Raw genomic sequence first — 23,656 nt, 5'->3', positions numbered from 1 at the left:
CATCACTGGCTGCGGTCAGTGTGCGGGTGGGTGACCACTTGGATCAGTCTGCGTAGGGACCGGTATTGGTCCTCGTTAAACTGTGCTACCGTAAAGTGCTCGACTTCGCGCGCAGGTCGTCGGGCTACCGAAGCGGGGGTGCCATCCCCTCCGCAGAGGATCAAAATTGTGATGGCATGTCTTCGGATCATCCTCCGGGATGTTTCCCAGACCGTCACCAATAGCCCATTGTGCAGCTCTAGTGCGACGTAAAGTAGCAACAATAACATAAATTACTGGGACAGGCCCCGAAATGTTAGTCTTAAATCAGATTGGTTATTTTACGGTGAATGTAAGGTTAGATGTCATAAATAAAATTATGCTATTTTCATAAATATTGCAAGTTTGCAACAGTTACTCATAACTGTTAGGTCAGTTTCAGCCCATCTAAAGTCTATGCTTATTAAGAAAATGGCGCAAAACGTCAATATGGAGAAAAGCCACAGTTTTGGAAAAATAAAAGCGCTTGTGGTTATATTTTTTTTAATATTTATAAAATTACTCGTAACTGCATTACCAAGGTTTACAAAACATGGCAAAAATTCAGAATTAATCATTGAATTTGATAATTTTCATCTAGCAGAAAAAAACTCGGTAAATTAGCAATTTCTAAAATTAAATTAATGACTTAAAATATTAAAATTATTTGTTCCTTCTAAATCCCAGATACTTTTCTATGGACACACATCGAGAATTATATATCTATTTATTAAGGACCGAATGAGGCCCCATTTTGGGACCCTAATTAATATATTATTTTTTTTACGAACTTTTGAATGAACTTTTTATGGTGAATGTAAGGTTGGTAGTCAAAAATAAAATTATGCTAATTTCATAAGTATTATGAGTTTGCAGCAGTTACTCATAACTGTTAGGTCAAGTTAAGCCTATCTAAAGGCAGCGCTGTCTATGCTTACTTTGAAAATGGTGCAAAACGTCAATAAGGAGAAAAGACACCGTTTTGTGAAAATTAAAAGCGTTTTTGGTCTAATTTTTTCAATATTTAGAAAATTACTCCAGTATTGTATTATCTGATCTTATAAAAATTTGCGAAAAATGAAAATGAGGCGGTGATTTTGATAATTTTCTTCTAGAATGGAAAATATTGCCGAATTAGTGATTTTTGTAAAAGCAAAATGATAACTTTTAAAATATTCAAGTTATTTGTCCATTTTAAAGAGTAGATAATTCTTGGTGGCAAGACAATATAAATTTAGCATAATGCACTTAAACTGTGGCTTTTTTATTTTCTCTAGCGACAAAGTTTTGCAAAACCATGTTAAAAACTGCAATTTTACCTTCGCCATGTTATTTTCATTCCCCACACAAAAATCATTGTTAGCTATAAATAGTTGTTTTAACTTAAGACTTTTATCCTTAATCAGCAAACTTTAACATTTTCCTTCTTAAAGGTTGGAAATGAAGCACTGAAATTTATAACAACAAGTCTAAGTTTTAAATAATACGTTTTAAGTTTCTAATTAACTGTACGATATAGAACAATATTTTTGCCAAACAAGAACTTGTGCATCAGATCATTTGAAATTTTTTAATATTTATTTTCCCCTTTTTTTACAAATATAATTAGCATGATTCTTCAAACTGCATTATTTATCACGAAATAGGCGAAAATTCCGAGATTTCGTTTAAAAAAACAATGTTTGCCTTAATTTACATTTTCACTAGTTTATGTCGTCACACCAATTCGAAATCGACAAAAATTCAACTCCAGTAAACAATGGTTTTTAAAGATTTATAAATACTCTTTTATCAGAAAAAAAACTAATAAACTTAAAATAAAATTAATTTGAAAGTTTTAGTTTAATATTAACTGGATATATGACAGTAAATAACAGTTTTTACAGCCACAAAACGAAAATAATTGCCAATGTTCATATTTAAACGAATGAAATTATTTTAAAAAATAATAATAATTTTTTTTTAAAATAAATGTTCCTAGAAAGAGGAATGTGATCATTAATATTCTGAGTTCAAAAATAGACCGACCGTGTAGGAATTCAACAAATATTTTTAAATTACTTTTGCGAATTAAAAATAAAACTTTTAAGACAAAATTTAACATTCCACAACTTTTATTTTCTTATTATGGTTTAGTTGCGCTTATTTCTAAAACATATTTAACTTTTAATTATATTAGATTAAAATATTTATTTAAATTCTAGTTTAATTTTCTCATTATGTTTCAGTTGCGCTTATTTCTAAAACATATTTAAATTTTAATTATAACTGATTAAAATATTTATTAAAATTCTAGTCATGATTATTTTGAAGTTATATTAAATTTTATTTTAATTGCCGATGCAATTATTTTAAAATTATGGAAAATTTTATTTTGATGGAAAAATAATTAATTATTAATTTAATAATTTTTACATTCTTGTTTTGATATAGGAATAACTTTATAATAGATTACGAGTTTTTTATTTCAGTATTCTTTAGTAATAGTTATTGTAAGTTGCAATTATTTATTTTCTTTACATTCTTTCTAATTAATTAAATCTGCTCATAATATTCTATCCTAAAGAAATTTATTCAAAATAAAAGTATAATAGCTATAGAAGTTTTTAAATGTAAATTCATTAAAATCAAGTATGGATCTAGTTCATCGTTTTTACTGCGTATTCAAAGTGACGTCACAAGCAATGTCATAAATCTGATCAAAATCAGATCCCTTTTATTTATGTTTTGATTTTAATTTTGATTACTCTTAGTGTTTGATATTTATCTGATTTGAGCTATGCGTTACTGTTTTGATTTTCTTTTAAAAATGAAAGTTTTATAATAAAAATAATTACTAAATTAAAATATGTTTAAAATTAAAACCATTTAAGTATATGATGTTTCAGTTATACATTGAATGCAAAATTGAAATAAAATATCCCGTTGGCATGGTTTTTTGTACAGTTATGTAGAAATTCGCACCAAGTGTACAGTTTACCCTCCTTAAATAAGTTATTTATATGAAGAAGTTTTCATATTAATTTTCTAATAAAATAACGAAAAAAAATATTTTGGTTCTTTATTTAGTGTGAATTTACTAATAAAATATAATGTGTTTCATAATTACAGTTCATAATGTATATTTTTCATATTGCTAAAAATGGAGACAAATAGTATAGACAGTAAAAGCCACGAATTAATATTTAAGCGAAAAACACGAATACAAACGTATTCGTATTATCAAAATGCAGAAATTACTATGGAGTAAAGCAAGTACTTAAAACCTGTTTGATTGTTTATAAAAACTAGAATAATGTTTATCATGTTTATTGAAACTCTATAAAGTTATACTCTACTTTGATACGTACTTTCCAAATACACTGTACTTCCGTCGGCAATCAGACAGGTTCGATATGCGTCAGCCTTCATTAATAGTGATTTAACAAATTTTATAATCAACGTGCTCTACGATTGATTTAATATTTATTAAAAGTTCCAATGTGTAAAACCTTTCAGACTTATTTTTGATGAAAATTCAAAAATGTATATAAAAAATGCCTTTGTTGTAGAAAATTTTACATTTAAAAGTGTTATAATATCTATCACATTTTTGTCTGTTTTGTCGGTTTTCAACCTTTAAAATAAACAGACATTAAAAATAGCTAGCAATTTAACTAAACTGTGTAAAAATTTATTTATCATTTTTAAATAAATTTATTATTTTTAAATAAATTTATTATTTTTAAATAAATTATTTTAAAATAAATTAATTTTCTAATGTCATTAGCTAAATAGAAATTCTTAAATGCAATAATTTATAAGAAATTAAAATATTTAAAAATCAAAATTCTTACTGATTATTTTGATTCAGCAGGAATATACTATCAAAACAATTTGATTTTTAATGTTGGACCATCAAAAATCAGTCTGAATTCTTACATAGTTATGATGGTGGTTCATGATCGTTCCAACATTTGATTTCTAAGAAACTATGATGGATATTTCTGATTGTGCAACATGAACAAACCAACAAAACAAATTACTATTCTTATATTGGACCATCATAAATCTGTCCGAATTTCTACATTGGGGTGATGGTTACTTATGTTGGTTACCATCAAAATTATAATGGTTCATGATGGAATTATTGATGGTTGCCATCAGCATTATGTTAGTCCATCAATAAAAAACCATCAAAAGTTTTTACTTTTGCAAGGAATGAATATTTAATTGAGAAATAAGTAAAAAGAATATAATTAGCGAAATCTAATGTACAGATTCAATCAATCACTTTCGGAAAAAAATTTACTACAATTTTGGCAAAGGTTTTTAATTCCTTTACATGTTTCATAGAGATATTGCATGCACCTTATGCATCTCATCCAGTCATCGTTTTTAGTTGTGGTGCATTCTTCTCCATAGCTAACATATTATTACTAATAAAGGAAATCCTTTATGTTCTCACAAAGAAGAGCAAATTTTTAGGGGAAAAGCGATATAATTTTCCGAGTTAAAATCAGTCCCACAGTGGACTAATCGTAAAGACACGGTTCTCAATAGAACGCCGAAGTGAAACATCACTTTTTGTGGTCTGTAAGGTAGTGGGTGACCACTTTGATCAGCCTGTGTAGGGATCGAGGGTGTGCGGTATGGGTACTCGTTAAACTGTTCTACTGTAAAGTGTTCGACTACGCACGTAGGTCGTCGGACTACTAAAGCAGGGGGGCCATCCCCACTGCATAGAATCAAAATTGCAATAGCATGTCTTCGGATCATCCTCAGGGATCCAGACCGTTGCCAATAGCCCATTGTGCAGCTCTTATGCGACATAAATTAAGTACCCACCTACTTACCTACCAACCACTAAGCTAAAAAATATTCATAGTTAATTAAAAATATATAAAGTAATTAATGGGGCCGGGATAGCCTGGTAGGTAGGGCACTGGACCCATGTCCAAGAGGTAGTGGGCTCGATTCCCACCTGTCGAAGACTCCCCGTGTAGTAAATGGGGACTAATGCTCGTTAAATCTATCGAGCCACAAAGTCAACAATGTTCTCATAACAACTCATATCTGATTTTGACCAGCCTACGCAGAGTCCGAGAGTGCACGGTATCGATCCTCGTTTAACTGTTCAATCGTAAAGTGCTCGACTTCGCGCGCAGGTCGTCGGGATACCGAAGCGGGGGCACCATCGCCTCTGCAGAGGATCAAAATTGCGATAGCATGTCTTCGGATCATCCTTGGGGATGTTTCCCAGACCGTCGCCAATAGCCCATTGTGCAGCTGTAGAGCGACGTAAATAAAATACATACCTACCCACTTACCCTAACCATCTTTAAGAGTAGTTGTCTAAAATCTGCCTCTTCGTTTCCGCTTGTTGTTGAGACATCCTTATAGGACCAAAAAAGCACGTTCTGAACATTAATATTCAATGAAAACCCTGATATATTATGCTATAAGAAAGAGCGTTTTGCAGTTATTAAGCGGTAGATAGGTTAAAATTACTTTTTTATATGTTATTTTACCTAAAGCTGAGTGTAGTCAGTAGAAAAATTCGAAATAACCATTACCAGATTATTGTTTTTAAAATTACTAAAATGTTCTTGGGTTTAGTTTTTCGTGCTACTACCAAATAATCTCCATGAAAAAAAAATTAAAAAAAAATAATAAAAAAATAATAATAATAAATAAAAAAAAAAAAACAGGTTATGAATTTTAATAGAATTGTATAATATATAGGGTTCTCTTAAATTAGTTATTATATTCTATCGGATAATATGTTAGTCTGTGGAATCAGAATATAATATGCAGGTATCGTACAAGCTTCAAAAATTAAGAAAAAGTTGTTTCCATATTGCAATAAAAAGCTAAGGAATTCTTTTTATTAGATTTTGTCGTACATATACGAAATGAAAACCATTATCGAATACGAGAATTTCGCAACTACATTTATTTATTTGTGGAAAATAAGCATTGTCATTGAAGACTAATTTATTAAAATACATTAATTTGGAATAATTTATCAGAATGAAGACTAATTTTTAAGAACCCTACGATCCTTGATATAATAATACGTTTTAATGAAAAGTGGCCAAATCACCTAGATTTTATGTGGCCATCTTTTCTATAGTTGATGAGGCCACCAAATTTATATCCTTTCTTTACAATTGAATTCTTCATTTTATACTCAGGTATAAAGATTGAGCAATGTATGTTCTTTAAAGGTCCAGTTAATATAATCTACTCACGAAAAAAACAACAGGATATTTAATTAATACGAAATTATTTGATCCATAAATAAAATAAACACTAAAATTTTACATACTTTTTGTTGTCACAAAAAACAATTAATGCTCTATCTAAATTTATAAACTGCATCCTGTTGCAATGTATTAAAAAATCGGAAATATTTAAACTTGCCATCCCTCATCTATGATCATCTAACTTATACATTTCCTAAATGTTTATATTCAATTTTGATTTATTTTACAAAAGCGAAAAAAAGCATTTTTCAAATTCGAAATGATATTTTTTTTTATTAATCAAAAATTCCGCTAAAAATTTCATTTAACTTTACAGTATATTTCTGCAGCGAAATATTCAATAAAATTAAATAAAATTTTATGAGTGATTTTTAATTAATAATAAAGATATTCTTTTTGAAATTTGAAAAAAAATTCGCTGAAAATTGCGCAAGACAGTATTTAAAGTAATACTATCGTACTTCGCATGTGTGGAAAACAATTACAAAATTCATTTCATAATTTTTTTTAAAATCGTATTTGATAACTTATGAAAAAAGCTCGATTTGAATATCTTGGAAATATAAAAAAGTTTCTAACACAAATTTCTAAGTAGCTTTTGTACTTTTTTATTGAAAGCTCTAAATGATAAGGGTTTTTCCACAAATACCATTTTGTAACATAAAACAAAATTTAATAGCAAATAATAATACTCTCAAATGATGTTTCGGACAACAAGATGAGATGGTAATAGAAAATAAGACACGTGAATTAAAACATAATTTAATAGGGCTCGGTCCCATATTTTATTTTTAATAAGTCTTGTTTAATAGAACATTATTAGATTTGTGGATTATGTTGTACGTGAAAACTCAGTTGATAGAATAAAAGTTATTCAGATATTTTTTGTGCCCTGTACCAATCTTCCAAACAAGTTAAAATTACTGCTCCTAAAGTCTTTGAAAGTTTAAAAGAACAAATTTGAAACTGAATTTTACTTCAAAATGCTAAGCAACAAATGAGTTTTCGATGTCACTTTTTAACTATTCATCAAGTAACGTATTATTTCTGGAACACATACAAAAATTTAACTATTCCAAGATAACTAATACCACGTTGAATAACGGCCACCTCTAACTCAAATTACTATTTCACTACAAATGCTTAGTGTGCGGTCATAAATATGTCAGTTGTAATGGTGAAATTCCGAAATTTTATCGCCGACATTTCTGAAAGCGTAGAGACAAGGAAATGTAATCATTTGAATATGTTATGTATATGCATGCATGCGTATAGAAACGGAAAGCATAACAGATATCAGAAACTTAAAGGTAAGTAATATTTTTATTCATTTCTTTTTTCAAATAATGGTCATAACGTCTCACATTTTGACATAATATAAATACAACATAACTTTAATATATTGGGTCGAAAAGATGGAAATTTCGGATTTTCAGTTTGCAATAAAACTCAACTTCTATATTATAACCGGCTTTGAACAGCCGGCCCAATTCCGAGCTTACAACTATCAATGTTCAACTCCATTGCCTTGTAAATTTAAGTCCAACCCAGAAGACAAGGGAGCTCTTGGATCAAGCATTGGGAAAAACTAGGTTGCGTAGAGAATTTTTGATGGAACTAACATGCAATTGCATTACATATAGAGGAAAATCACAAATGCCTCCCACGGTTAGCCCAGCTGTAAAGTTAATCAAACTCATGGTCCATCTAACACTGGGGATATTTTACGTTAGCACTGTGGTCGGTGCGAGTCGGGTGCAGAATGCATATTGACCAATCATCTGTGGGACCTGGAGTATCTTACTAGGAGGCGAGCAGTTTATCCCCTGAGCCACCACGGTACAATAAAATTTCTTTCTTGGTCCACGAGGGAATCGAACCCACGACTTCTCGTTGTCTTAAGAATCCAACAAACATTATTTTAGATAGGAGTTAGCATTTTTCATGAGTATTTTTAGTTTTATATCTTTTATTCTGTTTGATTGGTGGTCTTTTGCAATCTTTTGGAATCTTTCTGGTGACTTTACGATCTCCCACTCATAGAACTTCTGGTCCTTGTCCTCAAAAATGGAAATAAAAGTAAATAAATAAATTTAAAAAAACTCAACCATTTGCAATTTGAGGTCATAGTTATTATTGCAATTTTCGCCCTATATTGCAGTTTTTTAAGCTTTAAAATAACCGATAATCTGATATATAAATTCAGAGCTATGTAGAGAATTATAAATCACAAGAATAGTGTTCCACGACGACAATGCTAGGTCCCACGTATTTTTTAACAACACGCACGAAATTACTAGATCTTGATTAGGAAGTGTAACATATCCTCTATGTAGCCCCGACCTTGCACTATCAGGTTATTAACTTCTTTAGAAGCTAAGAAAACTTTTTTCTTCTTTGGAGATGGAACACCGTTGTCATTTTTTATATTTTTTTCCGACACTCTAATTACAAGAAAAAAAATATTTCATTATTTTTTAACTATAAAAACAGTCTTACCAGTCATTACTAAAAAGATATGTTAGATTATCGCAATTATATTGGTACGAAAGAATACAATTAAAAAATACAGTTTGATTGCTTTCATATTCAAAATTTCATCAAATTAAAGAAATTTCAGTAAGATTTTGCAAATTAAAGAAATTTCAGTGATGAATTATTATTTCTCTTAGATCCAAACGACTCTAAATAAGTGCAAATTTGAAAAAAATTTGTTTGGAAGTGAGCCGTGTTTGGAAGTATTTACGATTAACGCAGGAAAAGACACTAGTGTTTCATGCTGTATTTGATAACCATAAATTATTAAAATATTAAATATAATTTTTTTTTCATTTAATTTGATCTTAATTAATGCAAAATAATAAAAAAGTAGGAAAAATATGTTTAGTAAAAATTTTGCGACAAAGGCCTCAGTGGTGAAAATTTCAATATTAACGATGACTTCAAATCCAACTTGGTTGAGTTTCTTTGCTGATAACAAACAAAAGTTCCATAAACGCGAGTTCATGAAGTTATCAGGAAGATTCTAAAAGATCAAGATCATCAAATAGAATAAACGATATTTTACTGATAATTTTTCTAAAAAAAAAGTTTAGTTTTATTTTACATTAAGAAACCGATTATTTATTTTATTGAAATTACATACATTTGCTGACTTGTGTGCTCAATATATAGGCTTATAAGTCATTGTCAAGTAGAAAATACAGATAGAACAACTCAGAGAAAGACATCACAAAGAATACATCCAGGGTTACGACGGGATTCGAAGCCGCTACCTCCACGCTTAACAGAGCGTTTGGACCGGCGATAACGCTCGGCCAGGGAGGCCCCTTAAGAAACCGAAATTACTTTCTACCAACCTTACTTTACTTATTACTTACGAAATTACTTACTTTACCAGAGAGATATGCTTTCTGCTCGCTTCACTCACGAACATCCAAATTTGCTACAAATATTTTTTTTCATTTCTCGCTGATGAACAGATTGTTACATCTAAATTATCCTTTTTTATTACCTCGGTCCACACATTCGCTACTTAGCTTCTAAAAATACGTTATGCTAACATTTATATTTTTAGGCACCCTGAAGCATTCATGGACGCTTAAGACTTCTGGGGATTCCTTAACGGGCCTCCAAGGCTGAGTGATATCACTGAAAACGCTGTGTGAAGCGTGGAGGTAGCGGGTTCAAATCTCGCTGTTACCCTGGGTGCATCTTCGATCTGTCATTCTCAGTATTGAGCTATCTGTCCTTATACTTGTTGTTCGTGTCATCGGTCATTAAGGCAGATGCGATTGCTTTTGTTCTTCAGTGGTGCCATCTGTGGCCTAGAATTTGACTTCTGCCTCACCCATAAGTCACGCCAGTTTATAGGGCGGACCCATTCATACATCCACTCATTTATCCACAGATTGTAATTTTGACATGAAGCAGAAAACGATAAATTCAGTACGCTAGAGGTATTGATTTGTCATAGGAACTTGGAGGACTTTGTGACCCGTCAGATTTAATTTGCACCTATCACCATTTACTACACGGGAAGTCTTCAGTCGTCAAAGATCGAACTCACGACCTCTTGTGCATGGGCCCAATGCTCTGCCACGCAGGCTATCCCGGCCTCTCTTTATACTTGACAAAGGCTTATAGTCCTTAATTGAGGGCACAAGCCTGCAAATGTATTTTGTATTAATAAGCGAACAAACATGTAAGTCATTTGGGTATAATTCCTCATAAACAGAAGTGATTTTGGATAAATGACGCTAAATCCACATGCTCGAAAACGTAAGTAATTTTAACTATTAAAATTCAATAATTCCAGTAATAATTATTTTTCTTTTATCTCAGTAATTCTGCGATCTGTATAAAGCTATTAAATTTATATTTTCTAAATATTTAAAAATAATACAATCAAGAACATGCAGGTCCACGTATGTGTACCTTCTTCTGTATGGAAAAATTTATGAGACTGAGAAGTTGTCAAGTGAAATCTTATAGTATTATGAATATTTATTTTAATATCTATTGAGTAATATTTTACGTGTATCTTAATTGTTTCATATTAAGGTACATACATGCAATAATAATTTAACTTTTTGCGTTTTTTTTTTTTTTTAATTTTGGAATTTTACCCTCAAGTATTAAATATTTTTTTAAAAATCTATGTTAGAGTATTTACAATAATAATCTATTTTCCGTTGTTGTTGTTGTTTTAGGCCATTAAGACAGAGGGTTGTGATTGTTTTTGTTTTCAATTGGCTCCATCTATGGCCAAAAATTCGACTTCTGTCACACCCGTTTACAGGGTGGCCCCATTCATACAGCCATTTATTCATCCACAGATCGTAATTTTGATTTGAACCAGAGAATGATCAATCTCCAATTCAGTACCCCCATAGGTATTGACTTGTTATGGGAACATAGATAACTTTGTGATCCGACAGATTTAACGTGCATCAGTCACCATATATTTCACGAGGAGTCTTCGGAAAGCTGAATTAGAACTCCCGTTCCCACGAACGTGAGTCCAGCCCCCTGCCAACCAGACTATCCCGGCCATAATATTCTGTGGTTTGCATAATTGAAATAGTTAAGTAACTGATATTTAATGCCCCCAAGTATTGCATTATACTTACATAAATTATTTTTAGAAATATTTTTAGATTCCATATTAAAAGTAAAAACAAAAATGCATGCGCATTGGAGATCACGAAAAAAAACGATATCGAAATCTAACTGATTATTGTACCGGAATTCGGTTGTAATAAGCACCAAAACAGGTTTAATTTGAGGTTCCGTTTAGTCAGGTGAACGTTTGAAGGTCTGAACTCCTTGAAAGTCTTGAATAGTCTTAGAAGTCAATTCAGACTTTTTGAGAATATTAACTTCGTATTGACTTCGAAAGACTGAATTTTTCTTTTTGCGTATTGTGCTAAATCCTGTAAACTTTTAAAGCGAATCGAGACATTTTTACATGAAATAATAAAATTATTTTATCTAAAGATAATTTGTAGCAAATAAAAATTTTTGTTTGCTATAATTCCTAATATGTCGGGGAAAGAAATTTTTGGTAAGGTTGCGGCCCGCCATTTGACTGGTATTGTAAATTGCGGCCCCAGGCCTCATGTAAGTTAGAAATCCCTGCTCTATATAATAGAAGAAAAATTTATGAATTGTAAAATATACAATTTTTTACATCATTTCTAAAAATGTAATCTTACACGATAAAATATAAAATTTGGACAAAAAAGGTCGAAAATATTTTGAGTAACAACAGTCATATGTTTAATCATGTTAGTTTGAGGGGGAAATCGTGCATGAAGAAAAAGGGAATTGTATATTTGTCTCCATATTGTTATTCACCCTTGTGTGACTCCTCAAGATTTTCGAAAGAAATAAAAGAAGCAAAAATCGAAATATATCGCAAGTATTTCCTAAAGAAAAATTTTAATAAAATTTAATGTCTCAATACCCACCAGAAAACTATTAATTAGAAGAAAGATTATTAATTCAAAAACGAGAAAATTGTCATCTTCCCCAACTCAGATGTTTTTATGTTGACATATTTTCAATTTTACTTTTTCTCCCAACTTATAGCCCCGCAGTGGACTAATCATAAAGGCATGGTTCTCAGTAGAACATGTAAGTCAAGCATTACTGACTGCGGTCAATAGGCGGGTGGGTGACCACTTTGATCAGCCTGAGTAGGAATCGAGGGTGCGTGGTATGGGTACTCGTTAAACTGTTCTACCGTAAAGTGCTCGACTTCGTTCTCATGTCGTCGGACTACCAAAGCAGGGGAGCTATCCTCACTGCAGAGAATCAAAATTGCTATAGCATGTCTTCGGATCAACCACAGGGATGTTTCCCAGATAGTCGCCAATAGCCCACTGTGCAGCTCTTATGTGACATAAATAAAGTACCCACCTGAAAAACCTACCTCTAAGCTAAAAAATATTAATATTACTAGTTAATTAATAATATATAAAGTAATTAATGGGACCGGTAAAGCCTGGTAGGTAGTGCACTGGACCCATGTCCAAGAGGTAGTGGGTTCGATTCCCGTGGCTCGAAGACTCCTCGTGTAGTAAATGGGGACTGATGCTCGTTAAATCTATCGAGCCACAGAGTCATCCATGTTCCCATAACAAATCATACCTCTGGGGGTACTGATCCAGGAGTTTCCTTGTCTTCTGGATTGGTTCAAATGTACAAGGTTACGGAGTTGAGCATTAGTAGTCGTAAACCCAATTCAACGACGGTTATAAAATAAAATAAAGTAATTAATGTCACATACCGCTATATATATTCCTAAATATTTTACACTTTGATATCGTCAAAAATACTACTAAATTAATAATATTAATAAATTAATAATATTATTTTCAATAAAAAAGTTACAAAATGTGAGGAAAGCAACAATTTAATTTATAGTTATTATGAAGAACACTCAAATCACACATGATATTTAAATATCCGATTATGAAATTAAAACTAAAAATTATTTCTTGTTCAATCTTCAACTCTTTTTATATTTATTTATTTGTTTTATTTTTATNTGCAAACTAAAATAGTTGTCATTTTTTTGCAAACTAAAATAGTTGTCCTTTTTTTGCAAACTAAAATAGTTGTCATTTTTTTGCAAACTAAAATAGTTGTCATTTTCGTAAAAAATCTATATGGGATTAAAATACTTTTCTTTCGTTAAAAAAAACAAAACCTGATTTCTTCGTTTCTGTGAAATTTAGCAGACCAACGGTGCAAAAAAATTTATTTCTCAGGTTTTGCATCCACGAAAATATTTATTCAATTACAAAAATAATCGTGTATGTTACTCTTTTTCTTCCTTTTTTCTGTATTTTGTGAATATAATTTAGCATGTGCGTATCAGAAATTTTCTCGAAGAAAATCTCCGATTTTACTTTTTGAAATCACTCATTTTGGACGAAATTATTTGCATTTGTAAATTTTTAAACGTATCACGGAGGTAATGAGTATCATGTTTTATTTAATTTCTTTGAATTGAATATGACATGAGCAGAAAAGAAAAAAAAATTATTTCAGATGCTTGAGAATGTTTTTTTTGTTGCTATAATTCCTAATATGTCGGGGAAAGAAATTTTTGGTAAGATTGCGGCCCGCCATTTGACTGGTGTTGTAAATTGCGGCCCCAGGCCTCATGTAAGTTAGAAATCCCTGCTCTATATAATAGTCGATATATAATAGGTCTATATAATAGCTCTATATATAATGTTTTTTATATCATTTCTAAAAATGTAATCTTACACGATAAAATATAAAATTTGGACAAAAAAGGTCGAAAATATTTTGAGTAACAACAGTCATATGTTTAATCATGTTAGTTTGAGTGGGAAATCATGCATGAAGAAAAAGTGAATTGTCTATTTGTCTTCATATTGTTATTCACCCTTGCGTGGCTCCTCAAAATTTTCGAAAGAAATAAGAGAAGCGAAAATCGAAATATATCGCAAGTATTTTCTATAGAAAAATAAAAGAAAGATGTCTCAACACCCGCCAAAAAATTATTAATTAGCATAAAGAAAATGTCAAAAACGAAAAAACTGTCACCGTCCCCAGCTGAGAACTTTTTATGTTGACATATTTTCAATTTAACTTTTTCTCCAAACTTATATCCCAGCAGTGAACTGATCGTAAATACAAGGTTCCCAGTAAAACACCGGAGTCAAGCTTCGCTAACTGCGGTCAGTAAGCGGGTGGGGGACCACTTTGCCCAGTCGGCGTAGGGATCGAGGATGCGCGGTATCGGTCCTCGTTAAGCTGTTCTACTGTTAAGTATTCGACTTCGTGCGTAAGTCGTCGGGCTACCAAAGTAGGGGGGCATCCCCACAGCAGAGGATCAAAATTGTGATGGCATGCCTTCGGATCATCCTCATTGATGTTTCCCAGACCGTCACCAATAGCCCATTGGGCAGCTCTTATGCGACATAAATAAATAACCTACTTACCTCTAAGCTGAGAAAATATTAATAGCATTAATAGTTTATTAATAATTATATAAGTTCTTAATGGGTCCGGGATAGCCTTTTAGGTAGGGCACTGAGTCCATATCCAAGAAGTAATGGGTTCGATCACCGCCGGTCGCAGACTCCCCATGTAGTAAATGGTGACTGATGTTCGTTAAATCTATCGAGCCACGAAGTCCACCATGTTCCCATAACAAATCATACCTCTGGGGGTACTGATCCATGAATTTCCTTGTCTTCTGGATTGGCTCGAAATTACAAGGCTGCGGAGTTGAACATTAGTAGTCTTAAGCCCAAAATTGGGTCAGCTGTTCATAGACGGTTATAAAATAAAATAAAGTAATTAATGTAATACACCGCAATTCCGAAATATTTTAAAATTTGGCATCGTCAAAAATAATGATAGATTAAGATTATTTTCAAAGAAAAAGTTAAATATGAAGAGAAAAAAAACAATTTAATCTACAGTTGTGACAAACGAACATTCAAATCACAACGATCACAGCTGGTATTTAAAAATCCGACTTTAAATTAAAGCTAAGAATTTTTTCTTGTTCTATCTGCAGTCATTTTCAGATTTATTTATTTATTTCATTTTTATAATTTCATTAATATATTAAAAGCATTGTATATTTATTACAACTTTTGATAAATTAAGTAACACACTGTAGATTCTAAAAGCTAAATAAGTAGATTGAAAAGCCGCATCACTGAGATGCAATAAAATTCGTTGTTGCAATCAAATTAACGAGATAAAGGATGCAAATGATCAATCNTTATTATCATCAACTGAAATTTAGACCATTTTTCAACAAGCTTGAATGTTCCATACTTAAATAGAACTTCGGACGGATGATATATACAATATGGTGCAAACAAAATTTGTCGCCTATCAAAATGTCGATCACTATATAACCTAAAAAAAGGAGAAAAGAAAATAATGAAACGAAAATAATAAAATAAAAAGCATAAAACTGCGGGTTTAAAATGGTCTATAAAAAAAGTAATTTCATGTTTCCCTAATCTAAATATGATTCATCATTTTCAATAGACTTGGAAGAATTTTAGTGGTGATAGAAGCTTATAACGATAGTGATACGCTTTTAGCTTTTCGTTTTAATAAAATTCTCGTTTCGCTTAAATTAGTTTCCCCTTCTTAGCTAGTTTGAAAAGTGTTGTTCTTAAATATTTATTTTTAGTATCGTTGTTTTTATTGCCTTTTTATGTATTTCTGCTCATTTATTTATTTCAATTTTTGTGCGAGTTCTTATTAAAAAAATTTATTTGAAACTATTTTTAATATTTTTTATTATTTTCTATAAATGCATATGTTTATGCTGCCTAGAGAATCTTGACTTTGGCCAACTTAATTTTATAGCAAGGGATATTAAAGGAGTTGGGCAATTGTTTTTTCGGTTCTTATAAAACCCGACTTATATCTATTTTTTCTTAATAGAGTGTTTCTATAATTGATTATTATAAATGCTATTTGAGCTGCAGTGGCCAAGGAGATAGATAGAGAGTCAGGCTAACCGTTGGCAGTTTTCGTAGTTTTTATCTATATGTAGCGCAAATATTGGCTAGTTCCATCAAAAAGTCCTCCCCGAAGGCATGTTTCTCTCAATACTTAATATAAGAGTTCTCTTGTCTTCTAGATGGGTTCCAAATTACGAGATTACGGAGTTAAACATTGGCAGTCTTAAACTCAAAATAGGGTAGACTATTCAACGACGGTTATGAAAAAGAATGAAAATTTTTTGATATAGCAAGTGCATAAATAGAAAAGAGAAGATGGAAAAAAATGCGAATCTAGGGAGTTTGCTTCCCAATAAAGTGGCCAAGGTTCGAATTACAGATGCAGGAGATTGATACACATTTTTGCTCCTGCTTTGCACAATATCCTCGGTGACAGTCGGATAATGGGTTAGGATTAGAATCTTCAGGATAACTATAGAGGACTTCGTGATTTACTGTTCTCGTACAGCAAATGTGAGCTAGTTCTATTAAAAATTTCTCATCGAAGGATAATTTGCCCCAATGCTTGATCCAGAAGTTCCCTCGTCTTCTGGGTTGGGCACAAAATTGCATGGCAGACATTAATATTCATAAACTCAAAAAAGGTTAGCTATTCGACAACGGTTATAAAATAAAATATGAATTATCACTAAAATTATTAGGTGAATTGGTGTATGGGAAAATTAGTGAATTCATGTATTTGTTGGTTAACAGGTGACTCATTATCTTTCATCCAATGAGAAAGTTTCACATCAAGAATGTGGTCTGTATGAATCGCACAGCTTTCGTCAACATTCAAAGTCCTGAGTCCTCTTATTCTTTTTTATTGTGGGTACATTATATATTTAAAACCGTTGTTTATTTCAGTCTAAAAAGCATTAAACGGACACGTGATAATTCTTATTACTTTCCTATTTCTAATCATTCACTGTAACTTTCATTTTTAACTAAAAACAAAAACGTTCTTCACAAAGTGCAAGACAATCCAATATAAATATTTTATTTAAAACAAATATACTTATAGGAAGCAGCGCTGATTTAAATGGATTTTTATGGGATTAAAAAACTTTTCACAAAAATAAGATTTGATTTGATTCCTTTCCCGTCTATCATTTTTTTCTTCATTTTTTTAAATCCCAAACAGAATGTTTCTGATTACAGTGTATGAAGTAAAAAAAAAGTAAAAAAACAATCCAACTAAGTGAATTATTTCGCTTCCTTACTTGAAGCTTAATATATTTTTTATTCCAAAACTTTTTCAAAATTGTCTATCTTTTCCTGGAGGAAAAATCCATTCTTCCAACTTCCTTTTTTCGGAAAAGAGCATTATGAAAGTAGCGGTAGGGAAAATCCCTATCCTTGTCCCAATCGCCTCAGGAATCCCAACTGCGCGCAAGCGCAATTTTCTCCCTTCAAATACCTTGCTCCTCCTCGTTATCCTCCGAAGAGAATTCAGTTAGTTATTCGAAGGACTGATATGGAAAAGCTCTCCGTGGTCACAGTTATGGAAACCATGTGATTGACTCCAGATATACAAGGAAATTCTGCTGACGTCATAAGCGAACGATCTTCCTTTGGAATAAACAAATTAGATATTTTCTAGAGTTCAATACACGGTATCGTTTGATTAAGTAGTTATTTCTCTTTGAATTTCGAAACAGTTAATTTTAAGATACTTCAGAAAGAATTTAATATCATGTTTTTGAATATTATTTTCGTTGTTTATTATTTGAAAAGAATTTTGTTTAAGTTTTTGCTAGATGATTTTAATGATTAATTCATTTTTAAAAATCGACAACCTGTGTACTGCTATATTGTTCATGCTTTTTGTTTAAATAATTATTACTGCATATTATTACGTATTTTATTCTGAAGCAAATATATATATATATTAGTTTTTAAGCTAAAAAAACAGTATTTAAAAAATCGTTTTCAGATACGATTTTTGAAATAAATATTTAATTTTTTTGTCAAACGAGATTTCATTCCTTAAAGTTGCATTGGAATTTTTCATTTGCAATTCAAACTTCCCGAAAAAGTTTTTCAACTAATTAAAGTGTAAAGTTTTTCTACAATATAAAAAAATATGGATTGTAATGTAAGAGTTAACTGAGATAATCATGGTCAGGAAAAATTATTTACTTCGTTTTAAAAGATATATGTAAAAAATTATTTTGCCTAACCAGGTAAAAGTTTGAACTTTTTGTTTTAATGATTACAGTTGATGTTTAAGTTTTTTATTCTATGCATTTACTGTTTGCTCTAAACTGTCACATTTTTGTTATAAATTGAAGTCATATTGCAATAAACTTTCAGGGTTTTAAATAAATGATATATTTAAATTTTTTTTAAGTTATGTTTTAAATAAGTGTCAGTATTTTTTTATTAATTTATAACACCATAATTTCGCTAGATATGAATTATTTACCAGGTAGTTATGAATCATTAATATATTGAATTAATAACTTATTAAAATCAAAATAATGATTAGGGTTTAACTACAAAAAATAAATTTACATAATATATAAATATTATAACATATTTATATAGGAGTAATATTTTTCTCATTGAATAAATTCTCCAGATATGTATAAAATGCATGAACAATATAATAGTACAAGCATACTAATTTTTAATTGATCATAAATTTTCGTTAATAAATAGTCATACTATAAAGTAAATATTCTTATTAAACATTTTCCGAGCTTAAATTTATTAGCTAATCTTTTTAGAACAGTTAATATTTTTATAATTAGCTCATCTATAAGGTGATAATTTTTCTAAACAATGCATTGCACTATACTCAAAATTCAAAGTAATATATTTGGGTGATACAGATGGAATGAAAAAGTTAATGATTACATTTGAAGTCAAATATTTTATATTAGAATCTATTTCATTGTTCAAATACTTTTGACTATTTAATTAAAAATATAAATTTACTGACAAATAAATTTATTTTTTATAAACGATCGAAGAGTTTCTTAGAACAGTTTTAATCAGGAGATGGTGTAATTTGCGAAATATAAGGGAACTAAATAAAAAAAATTGAGGGAACTAAATAAATAAATTATTTTTTGTTTTTACTTTGAAAGATAATTAAAACTGAAAATACAGAGAAGAATGAATAAATAAACGAAAAGAAGAATTAACGAAAAAAGAATTTTTCAGATACTTTTGAAAAATTAAGACTAATTAAGAGGATATTAAATAAATGATTTTTATAACTTTGCTCTAAACCAGGAAGCAGTTGTTGCTTAACAAAATAGATGAAAATATTGGTTTCAAGATATTCGAATTAAAAACTTGATTTAAGATTTTCAAACTAAAAATGGATAATTTGCAACCAGAACTTATAAAAGAAGAAGAACTAACCATCGAACCAGAAATAGTTGTAATAAAAGAAAATACAGACATAGTTCCTTCAGTTGACAAACAAGAGTCACCTCCAAACATAAACATCATAAAAGATAACACCAGTAGTCAGCAAGAACTACGTGAGGGTATTATACTACTGATAACATCGGATACAGGCAGTCAGCGTTCATTAACAGGTTCACCCAATAATCTTTCTGAGTACTATTTGCTGCCTGTATCTTCAGAAACTCTCACAGCCCACAGACGACACTCTTTGAGAGATCAATCCGATAAAAATCATCACCACCACCACCAAGAAAGAAAGGCTTCGTGTCCTGATACTGGACTACATGTTAGTCCACTTAAAAGTAGAAGAAACAGCTCCTGTAGTCGAAATTCTGAGTTAGACATCAATAAAGACAGATTAACTCCGTCCTCCTTTTCAAGTAGACGTGCCAGCAACGCAAGCGTTTGCCATTCAAGAAGATCCTCCAATTGCAGCATCGCTGGAGTACATCGCAAGAATCGCAGCAGGAGATCCAGCGTTAGTAGCGTTAGTCATAGTCGCAGATCTAGCTCACCCAGTCACAAGTCTAGCAGCAACTGTAGTCGTCGATCTTCGCACGTAGATTCTGATGATGATTCAATTCTTCATCACCACCATCATCATAGGGGATCCAGGACCAGCTTGGATCCACTACATCCAGGCTCTATAGCTTTCGTTGATATTAATGGTGTCAGTAGGGACTCGAACTTACTCCCCCATCAGGCAAAAAATGGACTATCTGAAAATGAGGAATTAGAAGTTAATGGCATACCACAAAGTCACAGAAAGATTATCATCATGGTTATTGGATCTATATCGATCTTCATTTTGGTGATGTCGGTGGTCCTTATTGCTGTTTCATTGTCTTTGTCGCCGACTATTGACGATTTGGGTGAGTAAATATTTAACATATTAATTTAATAATTGAATGCTTTATTGCCAGACAGCGCTAAGTCATAAAAATTAAAAGAATGTATCCAACTAGTTGGAAATTATTTTAATACGTGTCACGAACAGTGTTTGGCTGTCGCTTTCACTTTAGTTACTTGTAATTAGATCAAAAGAATATAAAACATATATTTTAGATTTATTTTAATCTGAAAGTACTTTTTTAGTAATTAAAAGCATGACAATTTTACCACACATTTTCAGTTTCAAGAGAAACATAAAAGCATAGAAAATCACTGCCACTGAAAATCATTTATCACTGTCTTGCAATAAACCATTAATTGAAGGTATTTATCCTGATTAACCTTTTTGCTGGATACTATTTTCACAAAAAATATGAACAACTTTTGAAATGTTTACACTGATAGTGTAAAGAACGGTGGTGATCGAAACCATAAAAAAACGCAGAAGCTGAAAAACGGAATCATATATTTTGAAATAATAATATTAACTTAAAATAAAGCTGCCATAAAGTTTCACTGGTCACATTATCATCCACTCATCATCAAATCTCAATAATAAAAATACTAACAGAAATGTTACCATACTTTGAACACTTCATGTTTGTATTTTTCATGTTCTTTCAGCACTGAATTGTCATTTGTAAATCGAACCTTTAAGGCCAAACTCTTTTTGGCTGTCCCTTTATAGAAAGTTTAAGTCAATTTCTCAGTCTTCAAAGAGTTTCTATGTACTATTTTCGTGCTATGGTGACATCTTAATCTATAGCTGGTAGATCCAAACCTTATGATTTGGAGTAACATTTTAAGAGAAAAAAGTTATTGGCAAACTTGAATATTCAATCACCAATGGTGAGCTAGCAGTGTATTTTTCGTGCTTTGTTTTAAGAGATTTGAAGAAAAAAATATGGAAAAAACGATCACGGATATTGGTGTATACTTTAAGAGGTTTGAAATCATGCCCTTACAGAAATGTAAGCTGTTTTTTAGTTTTATTAGAGGTTGTTTGGAAGTTACATGGTTGATTCGGGGCTTATTTGGAGTTAACCTCCTCAAGTGCATAATCGAGGTGCATGATGTTGTTTTTTATTCAAACTTGAGGATGTTTCGAGATTATGGAAATCTACTTAAAAGCAACCAGCTTAGGGAGGTTGTGTTTGAGATTTACGGGATAACATTTCAAGCAAATAAATATAGTTGAGGTAGGAATTATTTCATCCGATCTCAACTACAAGTGTTGCTGGGTTATACACGAGGTTGAGTATAAAATGTGTAAATGAGGTTGAAATTGAGATTTATTACTGAGTTTATTTTTGGTTCCAGATATATCCTTATTTTCTACCTAAGGTGTATGTTTTTACATCTATCAACCTCAAAAACATCTTATTTTTTGTAAGGGTGGTATATATTACTAAACGGGTTTTTTCCAAATTTATTTGAATGATTTGAAATTGTAGCCTAGCGTTGTGTTATCTCAAACATTCCTTATATAAAGCAGACGTATTTAACATAAGTTAAAACTGAATCTTCTAGTTATTAAAAATATCTAAACTGAAAGAAAGATTTCTTGTCATTAATATTTCCTTTAAATAAAAGGGTTCTAAAAGAGTTTTAATTTATTTATGCATCTTTGCTTACATTTTTTACAAGTATCTTACCTGAAACATAATTTTATCCCACTTCCAAAAAATCAGCTTTCTGAAACCTTAATAAAAATAGTTTTTCAAACTGCCTCACCAAAATCACTTAACAAGTTCTACTAAATTGATTATCTTTCATTAAAGAAAAACTGAAAATTCAAGAGGCTGTACTACATTGTTCTAAAATTTATTATGTAATAATTATTTAATTTTTTTTAAATCGTTTTCTCGTAGGCTGATAAAAAATTTTCGAAAGGTTTGTGGTTAAGACTTAATAGCATTTCTTCAAATTAACACATAAAATTTTGAAATACGAGCAATTAAAAAATATCTTACTTTTTTAGATAATGGCTTGGTTCATTTAAAAAATAATCTTTCAAATATTTTAAAATGATTACAAATTTGGCTACCGATCTCAAATTAGTTTTTCTGAAAATATTAAATAAATGAAAAGAGTAAAAAAAATCATATTCGATGAATAAAATTCTTTATAATAAATTTTTACGGAAGAGTATTATAACATTTAATTACTCTCGTTAATTTTAAAGGAAAATAATAAAGAATATATTTTCTAATTATTACTTTTTAATAACTAAGTTCGTGAAAAATTTTCAGCGAAATAAAAAGCTTAGTTAAAAATTCATCCTTTAAGTTTCAAAGAAGGGTGAAATATTTTTTCTACCGTTTTAAATTGTTCCTGGAGGGTGTATAAATTTAACTAGTTTTCAATTTCCTGGAAAATATAATGAAGTTAATAAATATTGAAGAAAATTCTCCTTTTTTTATTTTCTTTCTCATTTTGGCCATGCATTAAAAACCAAGCTAATTATATTGAGGAGATTCTTATCCGCTCTAAATAAAAAATAATTAGGATTTAAATTACTGGATTGTATTTAAAGTATTCGTTAGAAAAAGTATTTATATGAAATTTATAATTATACGTGCATATATTAAACAATTTTTATAATTAACTATTTCGTAAAGTGCATACAAGGAAATATGTAGAATTGTACGCGTTTTCTTATATTTCACAACAATTATGAAATTGTAAAAATCGTAGTTTTTTTTAATCTAAGTTTAAAAAAAAGAAGAATTTGAATATTAATTAAGTGGTCCTTCCCACTTCTTTTCTGCAACTGAAGTAAATAAATAAAATAAAAAAATTTATAATCAGGAAGTGAGAAGTTGAGGGAGTCAGGTAAAGTAAAGTAGGTATAAAATAAAGCTTTTTTTATGGAAGGCTCTAAAACTGAATTAATAAATTTAATTTACCGAAAATGTTTATGCATTTTACAAAATTCGGATTCATGTAGAGATCAACTGATGCCTGGTGGCTGAGTGTTAGCGCTTTGCTCTCCCCTGCCACGGGTCCTGGGTTCGATCCTCGGGCCGGGCAAGATTGACTCAGCCTTTCATCCCTTCA

At 30.7% G+C, this 23,656-nt stretch overlaps 1 protein-coding gene across 2 annotated transcripts in view; it reads left to right on the top strand.

Annotated features, from left to right (window-relative positions):
- The first annotated feature begins 10,432 nt into the window (after nt 1–10,432).
- Nucleotides 10,433–23,656, top strand: part of LOC107456560 (uncharacterized) — a 79,201-nt gene continuing 65,977 nt past the window's right edge. Inside the window, exons 1-2 of one of the 2 annotated variants that reach the window (XM_071185322.1) lie at nt 10,433–10,547; nt 19,526–20,577. In XM_071185322.1, the coding sequence (XP_071041423.1) occupies nt 19,614–20,577 (964 nt within the window). In that variant the 5' untranslated portion in view covers nt 10,433–10,547; nt 19,526–19,613. Of the gene's footprint in view, nt 10,548–17,551; nt 20,578–23,656 lie in introns of those variants that run through there. The other variant, XM_016074456.3, reaches the window with a different exon arrangement.

This window comes from Parasteatoda tepidariorum, chromosome 9, assembly GCF_043381705.1.
Source record: "Parasteatoda tepidariorum isolate YZ-2023 chromosome 9, CAS_Ptep_4.0, whole genome shotgun sequence".
Lineage (NCBI taxonomy): Eukaryota > Metazoa > Arthropoda > Arachnida > Araneae > Theridiidae > Parasteatoda > Parasteatoda tepidariorum.
Note: the sequence above shows the minus strand (reverse complement) of the source record. Positions and strands in the feature narration are given on the sequence as shown.